Raw genomic sequence first — 12,759 nt, 5'->3', positions numbered from 1 at the left:
ACCATGGAAATTAGCCCACAGGTCCCCTAACGCCTGCCCTGACCCAGGCATTAAAAAATGACTCTAAACAGGCTTAGAGCCATTTCTTAAGGCCCTCCTCCTCCCGTGCGCACGGGAGTATAAATAAGACGTTAAGGCCATAGAGTCATTTTTTGCCCGGGAATGCCTACCTTGCATCTCATTAACGCAAGGTAGGTATCCACTGTAAAAAATGACTCTAACTCCATATTTTTGGCGCTAGACGGGTCTAGCGCCAAAGTATAAATATGGAGTTAGGTTTACACCAGATTTGCACCCAAAAAAATGACGCAAATCCGGCGCAAACAGAGTATAAATATGCCCCTAAGTCCCGAGTCCTGTAATGGGTGCCAGCAGTCTTTTTCTGATGTTGCTGGAGCCAATCAGAGTGCTCTCTCTAGCAGGAGTCTGATTCCTGCAGGTACGAGATGGCCCAAAGGAATAAAGATCTGTGGGCCAATCAGAGCACTCTATTTTTAACTTGGTGCTCCTGTGAGAGTCTCTCGAGCTTCTTGCAGACCCAACTGTACAGAAAAACAATGAATTTTTCAAAAACTACTAAATAGCTTTACACCAAATCACAAAAAGCACAATCTACGGACCAAGATCTAGCTTCAAACAGTGGAGTGGTTGTCATACTTAGGATTGTTATACTTAGTTATACTTAGGATTGTGTTTCTATAGGAAATGCCTGTTTTGTGTTGCTAATTCATTTGAGTAGTTTGTGCAGGAGGGACTGAGAAAAAGGGGAGGTCCCAAAATGCATTTTCCTCACACAGTTTTTCATAGGAACTTTAGACACAACCAGAGCCAAAACCGCTGAACAGATTTACACCAAATTTGGCAAAAATCTAGATCCTGGTCTAGAAAAAGTATGTTTTGTAATTTGGTGTAAATCTGTTCAGTAGTTTTTGAACAATTAATGCTCAATACTTTGTATATTTAACGCCACTGAGGACTCGCGGGTGGACAGATCTCTTGGCGAGATCAGATTGGCTGCCACCCATCAACACCGATGTGGCAGCAGCCATCTTAGGTTTTGGGATTCAGTCAGAGTCCTAAAAAACAAACTGCAAAAAAAAGACATAAGTGGGCAGGGTATGGATACCGTGACCCCGTAGGCCTTGTGGTGGGGTCCCAGAAGGACTTCACCTGGGGCTAAAATTGTTTTTAAAAAAAGATTTTGCCAACATTTGCAGAGGATCTGCAGTTTTTTTATGATAGAATGATAAAAAATACCCCTAGGGTGGGCAGGATCCGGGGGCGGCGCATATTTAATTTAGGGGGAGGGGTGAATGGCCACCCCACTCCCCAAGCCTCTAAGAGGCCACTGGGACCCATTCCCCAAGGGCTGATTTTTCAATGAAGGGGATGAGGAACCCGGAGCGCTCCCCTCCCCAAACCTAAAAAGGCCCCGGAATCCTGATCCCCTGGGGCGAACGTGTTAATAAAGGGGAGGGGGGCACATGGGTGTAACTATCAATGTTCAGTAGTTAGATATTGAAGCGTATGACTTGCACAAGATTCCTGACTAACACCTGCTCTTCATATACATACACTACACCTGGCATAGTTTCTGTCAGAAACTTGCACACACTTTATGAGCACTAACCTGTTATCCAGGACCAGCAGGAGCAATGGTGTGAAGACAGTCTGCCCCACCCCCCTTGGTATTTTGTAAGGGAACAGATAGTACTGTTCATCAAGGAGCCCACCCAAGGGAATGGGGGTGTGGATAAAATAACAGAGACAACCTACTGTTACAATCGAGACCTCTTGTGGTATGTCACCTGCTGCGTCTCCGAAGATTATGTGCACTCTGGATGGACCTGGTATGCTGTGGAATCTGTATGGCGGGAGATAGAGGAGATGATATGTGAGCATGCAACACTCTCTCACTTTCCTCATTCACTCCTCTCATACTTGCTCATGTGATTAGTAGAGCACTAACAATTAGTTGTTGGCTGTATAGCAGGATCGCAGATGACAAGGAGTTCCGATTGCACTACTTCCAAATCGTTAGCTCTGCACAGGAATGGGACCTAACTGCTCAGATTATTGGGCAGTTCCACTGGACTTTAGCGCCACTTCAATGCCACGGCTTTTAGTCAGTCATGCTCAATGTCCAGTCAGTTATGCACATACCCTTCCATTCAGCCTTGCCTTGTGTATTCTCAATCAGTAACCAAACACAGCATTCCTAGTCATGCATGTGCTAAGGTCAAGGCACTAGGTACACAGCATGCATTCTAGTCATGCAGAAAACAATATGAGTCAAAGTAATGCCTGGTAGTCCTTGGCCCAAAGTCTACTAGAATGCACAATAAAATACAAGCCAAAGTAATGCCTTGTAGTCCTTAGCCCACAGTCTGTGTCTCTCTTCAAACTCAAACTAAACTCTGAAAAGCGTTAGAATCACGTTGGGCTTAAAGCCCCAGAAGTGGTCAGAAAGCGTTGCTCAGCATGCACACGTACATGCACTAGCGTCTTTGTGCACTTAGCTGTCAGCCGATGTCAGAGCCCCGGCCAAGGAGTCTTGTGATGATGTCGCTACGAGGTGCATGAGAGGACCAGCGGCCCAACCGGAAACTGGAGGTGAGGTGCAAGGTGACCGTCCTCTTCCTAGGCACAATTGCAGAGCAGGTGCAGTCATTAGGCGTGGCTAAATAAGCCCTCATCAGTCAAGATGGCCGCTTGACACTTGTGCATGCCTTACTGATGAGCCAGCTGAAGACATGCTGGGAAACGTAGTGCAAGAATCAAAGTCACTGAAAAGTCTCTAAGCATAATAAAACATATGTACATCATTCATGCTCTAAAATGGCACTTCTGTCTATGGTATACTCTAACTATTCATTAGTTTGTTTGGCACTTCTCCTTTAGTGTTGGGTATAATCTTGTCAGCGCCTAGAGCACTATTGGCGGCCTAAATAAATGGAGGCCACAGCTCGGTTGTTGTGCTTGTGCTAGTAAGTGTGGACGCTCATAACAGTTTCAGTATGTTCAGGCATAAGAAATTTGAGAATGTATCTATTAGTACCCACTTTCAGGAAAATTTGTATATTTCCTATGTGTATTATATCAAAACTAGAAATATTTTTGCACTTTATCACTTTTCCAGTATTTGTGGCACAAATTACACCTGGTACGTTTAGGTATAGGTTAGATGTGCAAATAAGTGTAGAAATGTATTGCATCTGTTTTTTTACTATTGGCAAATTTGAGCGTGCATATGTGTTTTCCTCATTTGCATTGAATTTCCCTGACCACTCCTCCGGGAATACAATTTCACAACAAGGAGGTTTGTGTGTTTTCAAATGTGGCTCTCATATTCTTATGATGTAATTAGAAACAGGCTGTAAATACCAATTCCTGATTATTATTACACTCTCACTGTTTTCCAATGATATACTTCTTTAGGAAAAGTGTGGTGAAATATAATTGAAGAAATTCCAGGAAATTCATGGGGGAAATATGCAGAGTTTTTTAATTAAATTACTGCCGCAAATAGCTAAATATAGTAAATTTAGTACAAAGTCTAAGAGTAAACTTACATGAGTTTGGGGTCCCTCTTTGCTGCAATACCTTCAGACTCATAAACTTGGCTCCACCCCCCTGTAAACTTGGCTCCACCCCCTGTTTCATTGGATGAAGGCGCATAAGTCTATACTTTGTAGTAAATGTACACACGAAATGGCGAGTAGCTAAAAGTAGTACTGTAGGAAGTTGGCTCTGTATATACTATCTCAAAGTGAGAGATAGAGTGCACAGAGTCCAAGGGTTCCCCTTAGAGGTTGATAGTGGCAAAATTAGATAGGACTAATGCTCTAGTTTGTGGTAGTGTGGTCGAGCAGTAGGCTTATCAGAGTGGCCGAGCAGTAGGCTTAACACACAGGCAATAAATGAGAACACACACTAAAAGACTTAACTCCAGGCCAATAGGTTTTTATATAGAAAAATATTATTTTCTTAATTTAATTTAGAACCACAAGATTCAGGATTTAGGTAAGTACATAAATTGTAAGGTACTTCACAGAGGTAAATATGGATCTTTGAATTAAAACAGTAATGTACACAGTTTTGGCAAAAATGGAAATAAGCTATTTTAAAAGTGGACACTGCAAAAATCAACGGTTCCTGGGGGAGGTAAGTATTGGTTAGTTTCTCAGGTAAGTAAAGCACTTACAAGTTCAGTCTCCGGAGCATAGGCAGCCCACCGTTGGGTGTTCAAGTTAACCCCAAACACCCAGCACCAGCAACACAGGGCCGGTCAGGTGCAGAGGTCAAAGTAGGGCCCAAATAGCATAGGCACCTATGGAGTACAGGGGTGCTCCGGTTCCAGTCTGCTAGCATGTAAGTACCTGCGTCCTCGGGGAGCAGACCAGGGGTTTTTGTAGAGCACTGGGAGGTCACCAACAGGCACACAAAATACACCCTCAGCGGCACATGGGCGGCCCGGTGCAGTGTGCAAAGTGGGTTTTGGGTTGTAGATAGAAATCAATGGAGAGACCCGGGGGTCACTTTGGCACTGCAGGCAGGGCACAGGGGGCTTTTCGGGTCAGCCACCGACTGGGCAAGGATGAGGGCCGCCTGCTGGTCACTCCTGCTCCGGTAGTTGGTTTCTCTCGGGCCTGGGGGTTGCTGGTGCAGTGCTTCTTCCAAGCGTGGGGTTCTTTGTTACCGGGCAGTCACGGTCAGGGGGTGCCTCTGCATTCTCTCTGCTGGCGTCACTGTGGGTTGCAGAGAGGTTGTCTCGGGGTGTCCACGTCGTGGGAGTCGCTGGGGGTCCTTTCTGCAGTGTTGGTTCTTCTGGACACGAGCCGGGGCCATCGGGTGCAGAGTGTTGGGGACTCACGCTTCCTTAGTGAGGCTGGAGGCCCTTTTTGGTCCTTTGGTTGCAGGGTAGTCCTCTGAGTCCTCAGAGGTCGCTGGTCCCGCTGGATGCAGGAGGCACACGTTGGGCATTGGTCCCCTAAACTGGGAAATATTAAATATAATCTTTGCGGGGTTTAAAATGCTCTGTGGAGTACACAGAGTTGGATATTTTTCAAGCAGGCATTTCTGGGAACAGTGCCATGACATTCCAAGATTCACTGCCATTCAGAGTCACTGAATACCGGCCCTAATGTCATTTTCCATGTGGTTTTAGGTGTTGTGAGGCCCCCAGGGGGTCAGGTTGGTAAGATTTATAAAGCCACGTAATCAGGCACCTGCCACGACCTTTCATGTGTAGTTTTGTATTGAAGCTAATTGGTGTCCCGTTCTGGGTCCCTCGTATTCCACTGTACATTTGTAGCATGCTTTATGGTCCCATATAATTGAAAATTGCATCTCTCTAGGCTGAATTGGGTACAGAGTCCTTCAAATGTCAGCCCCCCCCCCCCCACCACAGAGAACAAGTGCCTGCGTTACTCAATGCCTTATGTAAGTTTACAAGGTGGTGTAGTTATAAATTGCATTTCTTGTTCTCCCCCGTTCACCAGGGCCCGGAATACATACATGTGCCATGATCCAAAGCAATTTTGCATAAATGTTAGCACCAAACCACCAGTGCACAAACAATATTCCCACTGAGCAACTGAATCAAAATTAATACTTTCACTGAGTTAATTTGGCAAAAAATAATATTTGCACTGAATGACTGGTGGAAATGTGGTGACAAAACTGCTAGTTCTATTGGTATGCACCACAGGGGATTTTGCACAGCCCTTTTTGTCTGTTCATCATTACATTGGCCCTGTGTGCAACTACCGTGTTCCACAAAACTCCTTGCAAATGCATGAAGCAAAATGAAAGTAGACCAAAATCATTCAAAACCATCATTAGTTTAGCCAAGAAGCCGTTTTGTTAAACGCAGAAATTCATACTTGTGGAAGTTATTTTTGTAATTTCAGTAGATACAGAATGCTATTTTTCTATAAGGTTCACAGATGCCATTACTATTTCTGTAATTGTGCAATAACCAACTGCGGGGCTCATCAGCTAAAGCATCATACGACCCAGCCCAAACACTGACCACTCCTTTGTGAATAAATATTTCTGTGAAGGTGCTTTTATATTTCGATGCACTCATTCTTGGAAGTTTGTTTTATGTTCCAAAAATCTCATGGACTAAATATATTTGCATACATCTGATATAGCAGTGGGCAATGGGGCACTTCATATGAAACTAGGAAACACAGTACAGCATACATGTGACATACCTCTTTGTCCTGATTCCACATATCAAATGGTAAATTTATAGGAAATCTTGAGGAAGCAAGAAATCTGGTAGCCTACATGCCATACATCACTGCGCCAATAGGATTTCAGCTCTGCAGAAACACAGCAGTAAACGCCTGGGATTGGAAGCAGGAATGCAATTACTTTAGTTCAGAGTTAGGAGAACCTTCAGTGTCTGGGGAGGCTGGGATAAAGCCCCTGTAACACTCTAGTATGAGATCCTTTTCTGGCAGTGAAGGCTGGAATACAGCCCATGTAGCTGTCTTGCACTGAGGTTCATCGAGATGTTGCCTCTATAGGTCTCTTACGTTGAGATTCATCTGTGGCAGTGGATGCCAGGATGTAGCCATAGCTCTCTTGCACTGAGATCCTATTCTGGCAGTGGGGACGGTAATATAGTCATTGTAACCAGGAGCGGCTCGTGTGCTTTGTAGGTGCGGGCGGCACGCTCGGGCGGAGGTTAATTGAAAAAAAACACTTACCTGCATCATCGCCCCCGCTGCCGCCACCACCGCGCTGCTACTCTGCTGCAGGCACAGGCTTCCAGCCTGCCCTTCGGCCAATCCTGACGCTGCTCAGAGCAGCGTTAGGATTGGCTGGGATTGCCAAGCCAGGGCACTCCCAAGCAGACAGCGGGCCTGTGCCTGCTCTCTCCAGCCCTGCAACACAGTGCTAGGCTGGAGAGAACACAGTGCGCATGTGTGTTTGGCCGGCCTGAGACGGCCAGCCAAACATACATGCGCACTGAGGGGAAGTGCTGTGCACTCCCCTCAGTGCTCGTCACAGCCCGTGGCCCCACATAGTTTATTATCATTTTGTAGTAAAAGGTTTGCAGCTGCTACTGCTGGCGGGGGTGATGTTTTTCTGCCCTAGCGGAGGAGTCGCACCTGGTTGTAACTCTCTTGCATTGAGATCCTCTCTAGCAGTGGATGGGGTGATATGGGCCCTCAAACGTTCTTGCAGTAAGATACTCCTCTGGCATTGGAGGAAGTGATATAATCCCTATGACTCTCTTGCATTGAGATCCTTGTCTGGCAGTGGAGGCCGGGATATAGTCCCTGTAGTTCTCTTGCATTCAGAGATTCTTTTCTGAGAAGGGAGGCCAGGATTTAGCACTTCTACCTGTCCTGACATTGGGATACTTTACTGGGTATGGAGGCAGAGAATCTACTAAGTACTGGTCACAAAATACTGATCGCATTTGTAGGGAAAAGGGCCACATAGCTCGATATTGTCCTCAGAAAGTTGAACCTATGGATTTAGATTGTCTAAACCTATGTTGTATGCCAACCCCAATCCACAAAACCCCTAAAATTGCCTTCTAAAAGTGAATGGAAACCTCATTCCCACTCTTTTAGATCCTGGATGTCAGCAAATTGTACTGAGGCCACCAGCTCCTTCACAAAAGGAAACTCCTGAACAAACTGGTGTAGTGACTATCCAGTGTGTTCATGGGGATAAAGAAATATATCTAGTGGTGAAAGTGATATACAACATAAAGAAGAGAAGCTGGTGCCCCTCCAGGTGGGGTTGATCAGACAACTACCTGAACCCTTCATTGTAGGAGCCAATTGTTTTTAAATGGAGTCACTGCTGCAGGATTGCTGGACAGATGGGGAGTCTTGGTGAGAAGGAACACCTTTGTCACGATTAGAGGATACTGAATGACCTCCTCTCAAACCTAGGAAAAGCAAGAAACAGAGAAGGGCTGAAAAACATGGAACCAAGATAACAAAGAAGAGGGAATCTGGAAGACAGACAGGAGTGTTAAAGCTGTGGAGCGCAAAGATTGGTTTGGGCAGCAGAAGTAGAAGACCGTCAGTCGGTAGCTTCACAGTACTTTAAGAGGAAAGGATTATTATATTGAAAGGGCGATAGACACAATCCATACAGTTGCTCGATCCAAGACCCCCTTTAGGGAGAAGGTCCTATTCATAGTCCATAGTCATTTGTTAAGTGGACATTTTGGCCAGGAAAAGACTGAAAAAATGATCTTAGAGAACTTTAATTGGCCCGGCATTTATAGCCATAATAAGATATACTGCAGAGAGTGCACCATTTGTCAAGCAAATAGTAAGTACCGTCATCCAAGAGCCCCTTTATATCCATTGCATATTTTAGATTAACCCTTTTCCGGGGTGGGAATGGATATTATAGTACCCCGTATTCCCTCCAGAAATGGTATTAGTTTATCCTAGTCATGGTAGATTAGGCAACCAGATATCCTGAGGCGGTTCCTCTCAGACAACTCAACACCACCCAAATAACCAGGGCTGTGATAGAGATATTCTTGAGAGTGAGGTTTTCTCAAGTGATACTCACTGATTAGGGAAGTCGCTTCACTTCTAAACTTATGAAGCAATTATGCGAACAATTAGGAATGTAACAGATAAGAATGGCTGCCTACCACCTCCAGACCAATGGGTTGGTCGAAAGACACAATGCCACCTTGAAAAATACTTTAATAAATCTCCTGGAGTTGGAAACCAAAAGAGGGGAACAAATGCTTCTGGTAGCTCTGCTCACCATAGCTGTAAACAAGAGAGTAGTATTGGGTTTTTCTCCTTTGAACTGTTGTTTGGGTGAAAGACCCATACGTTATTAGATATGGCCAGAGAAGTATGGGAAAAAGAAAAGGATGATTCTGAAACTCACCTGAAAGCCCACCTAAGTGAAATGCAAGAAATAACTAGAGTAAATTTAGAGCAACATCAGATTACTCAGAAAGAACAGTATGATAAAAAGACCAAACACAGAACTTTTGCAGTGGGAGACTACAATCTTCTGTTATTGTCCACCTCTGATCATAAGATGTTGAACCAATACAGGGGCCCTTTGATGTAACAGAACAAATGACCCCAGTAACCTACAGGCTGGGGGTTAATTTAGTAAAGAAAGAGTCTCAGATGTTCCATGTAAATCTCTTAAAAAATGGAAATGGCCACTTCCAGTTCTTTTTGCAGAAACTATATCTCTCTGTATACAGGGTTACCTCTACCTTTGTGTAGTCTGTAATATATTATTATTTTGCAACTGGATTTTGGTTAAAAAACATTAATAAATCACAATACAAATCAGCATTTGGAAGGGCACACGGCTCTTTCAAAAATTGATTCAGTATCTACGCCCAAAAACAAATTGTGATTTGGTAACATGTAACCAATCACAATTTGTGTTTGTTACATACTAAAAGACCTTTTTGTGGTCGCAAATGCCCCGATTTTGCAAATTTGATTTTTTACAATGACAAAAGGCTCCTAATCCCTGCATTTCACCAGAAATAGGAGCTACCTCTTCAAGAGCTTGTAAAGTATGATTTCCCCTGGAAGCTCAAAAATATCTATTAACCAGAGCTGGAGCAGCCAAAAAGCTGTTGTCATAGATACCGAATGGGTCTGTGACTGTGTCTTAAGAGCTCTGAGGTTAAGTGCAACGAGGAAAGATGTAAAGACAGCCTGAAGCTATTCAAAAGACCATCATATTCCAAGGGTGCTGTGAAGGTGCATACATAGAATACTTTGTATTTTTTTGGTACAAAAGAGTTTCTTGGTTGAAGGATTACACTGGAGTTACCATGAGCTGAGTCTTTATGTTTATCTGTGGAATAATTTATCTTTTTGTTGAGCTGAGCTACCTATCTGTTTTTCATCCATACCAGGAGGACTGCTAGAAGCAGACTGTGATTTTTACTATCTAGAAAATCATACCAGTGATTTTATCCTGTTTCAAACTTTTCGGACAAAAAATTCTTCTGTTGTCACCTTCTTCTTATTACTATCATTATCATTATAATTATTCGTAGTAGTAATAGTAGTAATAGTGTGAACTGACAAGACCCCCAAAACCCCACTTACCTGATAAAGCAGGCGAGGATCCCACAAAGGCCACAAAGGAACTCCTGACGACACCTAGAAAAAGAAAACAAGCTCATTGTTAGGGAAAGGGGACTGTGGGTGCCCAGGGCCTGTAAATCAAATGTGACTAGTGGGCCTGCAGCACTGATTGTGCCACCCACATGAGTAGCCCTATAAACATGTCTCAGACTTGCCACTACCGTGTCTGTGTGTGCAGTCTTGCACTGCTAATTTGACCTCGCAAGAGTACCCACTTGCCAGGCCCAAACCTTTCCTTTTACTACATAAAAGGTAGGACATGTACTGATGTGTTTTACATATCCTGATTGTGAAATACTACCACATTCAGTTGTCACTATTGCAAGGCCTATCTCTCAGATAGTTTAACATGGGGACTGCCTTTAAATATCTTTTAAGTGTGTTTTCCCATTGGGAGCAGATAGAGATCTGGAGTTTGGGGTCTCTGAACTCACAATTTAAAAATACATATTTTGGTAAAGTTGGTTTTTAAATTGTCAGTTTGAAAATGCCACTTTTAAAAAGTGGGCATTTCTTTGCTTAACCATTCTGTGCCTCTGCCTGCCTGTGGAATCCACGTGTGGGTCAGACTGACAATTGGGCTGTTTGTGAAATCCCTCTAGACAGTGACACAAAGGGAGATGGGGAGTGTTCTGCGTATCATTATGAGTCTCCTGGGCTAGAGTGGGGAGGAGGGAGCTGACACTTACACCTGAAAGGGCTGTGCCTGTCTTCACACAATGCAGTCTCCAACCTCCTGGGGTGTTTCTGGGGCCAGGCCTGGGCAAGGCAGGATCTTGTCAACAACAGACTTTCCTTTGAAATTTGCCTACTTCAAAGGCAGAGCAGGGTATACGTAGTGGACCTAAAACCCCAGACTTTTAGATTACTTCTGGATCCCCTAGCACCCCTTCCTATTTGCGAGTCGCATTCACAATTTGCGAATCGGTACCGACTCGCAAATTGTGAATGTGCATCGCAATGGGCATTTTGCATGGCGCAAACTGCGATTTTCGCAGTTTGCACCATGCAAAATGCTTGCTACATCTGGCCCTAAGTGTGACTACAGTAATATTGCATGAGCTTTGCATGTCTCCTAGATAAGCCTTGGCTGCTCATCCACAGCTACCTCCAGAGAGCCTGGCTTCTAGACACTGACCACACTACACTAATAAGGGGTCCCTGGACCTGAAATAAGATGTAAGTACCATAGGTACTCACCAAACACCAGGTCAGCCTCCTACATGTGGAAAGATCTGAATTATGAACTTACCCTGTTAATAGACTTCTTGTTTTTTTTTTTCCCTCAGTTCTGCGAAGTGATAACACTTACCTGGCTGCGGCATCTTTCTGGAAATGTGGTGCGGACGTTACTTGATTATGTTGACCATGTAGAACTCTGCTCGAAATTAAAAGGTGTTCTTGTAGAACAGATGCTTTGGCCTGAAATCAATGCAATTTTGTGTAAGTATCTGAACGACAAAACATTGTTTGCGTTCTTAATGGAACATTGTAATACTATGAGGCTCCATTGAAGCTAATGGAGTGACAATCTCAGAATGAATGCCGGTATTGTTATTGACAGTGGACTTTAACGCATCATGAATTCCAGGTGCATACACTGCATCGCTTAAGGTTGGAACTGATCGTCTGCTCCCTCATTAGAATGCTGAGAGTGGGACAGCCAATCAGATTCTGCGGAGTGCAGTCAATAAGTACAACTACAGGTCCGCAGTGGCAGCCCTCACATCAGACAACTCATTTTCAGAGGGACATAATATAGGGGTTGTTGGCAGACCAAGCACACCCATCTGCAAATGCCATTACTGCCACTGGAGCTATTCAGTAACAATAGCAATGGTAATTTCCACTGCTTATAGCCCTCACCAATTGCATAAACTCTGGCAGAGCATAACTGATGAAAGGTATGGCCATCATCGTTGGATTCTCATGCTATATTAATCTAGTCCTTTACCTGTTCGCCATACCATCTCTATTAGAAACTTCATTGAATTGGGTACAGTAATGCCAACAATTACAGTGCGACCATTGTACTAGTGCTCATGGGTGACGTTTATCTTAAACAGTCAAGGCAATTCAATCTGTGTAATATTCATTGTTGAGAGCTTCTTATATTATTTGCTGAAGTTGGTGGTTGTTGTTAGACTCCTGGCCTGTAGCATTTACACTTCACCCAGTGTCTTATTGCTTTATGTTATCGGTCACCTTTGATTGTGAAGTAAAAAACACAACTTTCATATGATATCTGTTTTATATTTTTTAGTTCACCAATAATGTGCAGAACTAGGGCCGTATTTATACTTTTTGGCGCACAACTGCGCCAACGCAGTTGTGCGTCAAAAAATTTAACGCCGGCTAACGCCATTCCAAAGCGCCATGCGGGCGCCTTATTTATGGAATGACGTTAGCCGGCGGAGCTGACTGGTGTGCGTCAAAAAAAATGACCCACACCAGGCAGCGCCGGCGTAGGGGAAAATGGAGCTTGGGCGTCAAAGAATGGGGCAAGTCGGTCTGAGGCAAAAAATCTGCCTCAACCCGATTTGCGCCATTTTTTTTAACTCCCACCCTCCATTGACATGACTCCTGTCCTAGCAAAGACAGGAGTCATGCCCCCTTGCCCAATGGC

The 12,759-nt window shown here is 44.1% G+C and overlaps 1 protein-coding gene across 1 annotated transcript in view; it reads left to right on the top strand.

The window, feature by feature from the left end:
- Positions 1-12,759, top strand: part of ASB14 (ankyrin repeat and SOCS box containing 14) — a 154,549-nt gene that overhangs the window by 104,963 nt on the left and 36,827 nt on the right. The window contains exon 7 of the mRNA XM_069207438.1: positions 11,423-11,576. Coding sequence (XP_069063539.1) covers positions 11,423-11,576 — 154 coding nt within the window. The remainder of the gene's footprint in view (positions 1-11,422; positions 11,577-12,759) is intronic.

Source organism: Pleurodeles waltl, chromosome 9 (genome assembly GCF_031143425.1).
Source record: "Pleurodeles waltl isolate 20211129_DDA chromosome 9, aPleWal1.hap1.20221129, whole genome shotgun sequence".
Lineage (NCBI taxonomy): Eukaryota > Metazoa > Chordata > Amphibia > Caudata > Salamandridae > Pleurodeles > Pleurodeles waltl.
This window is presented reverse-complemented; position numbering and strand designations above follow the sequence as displayed.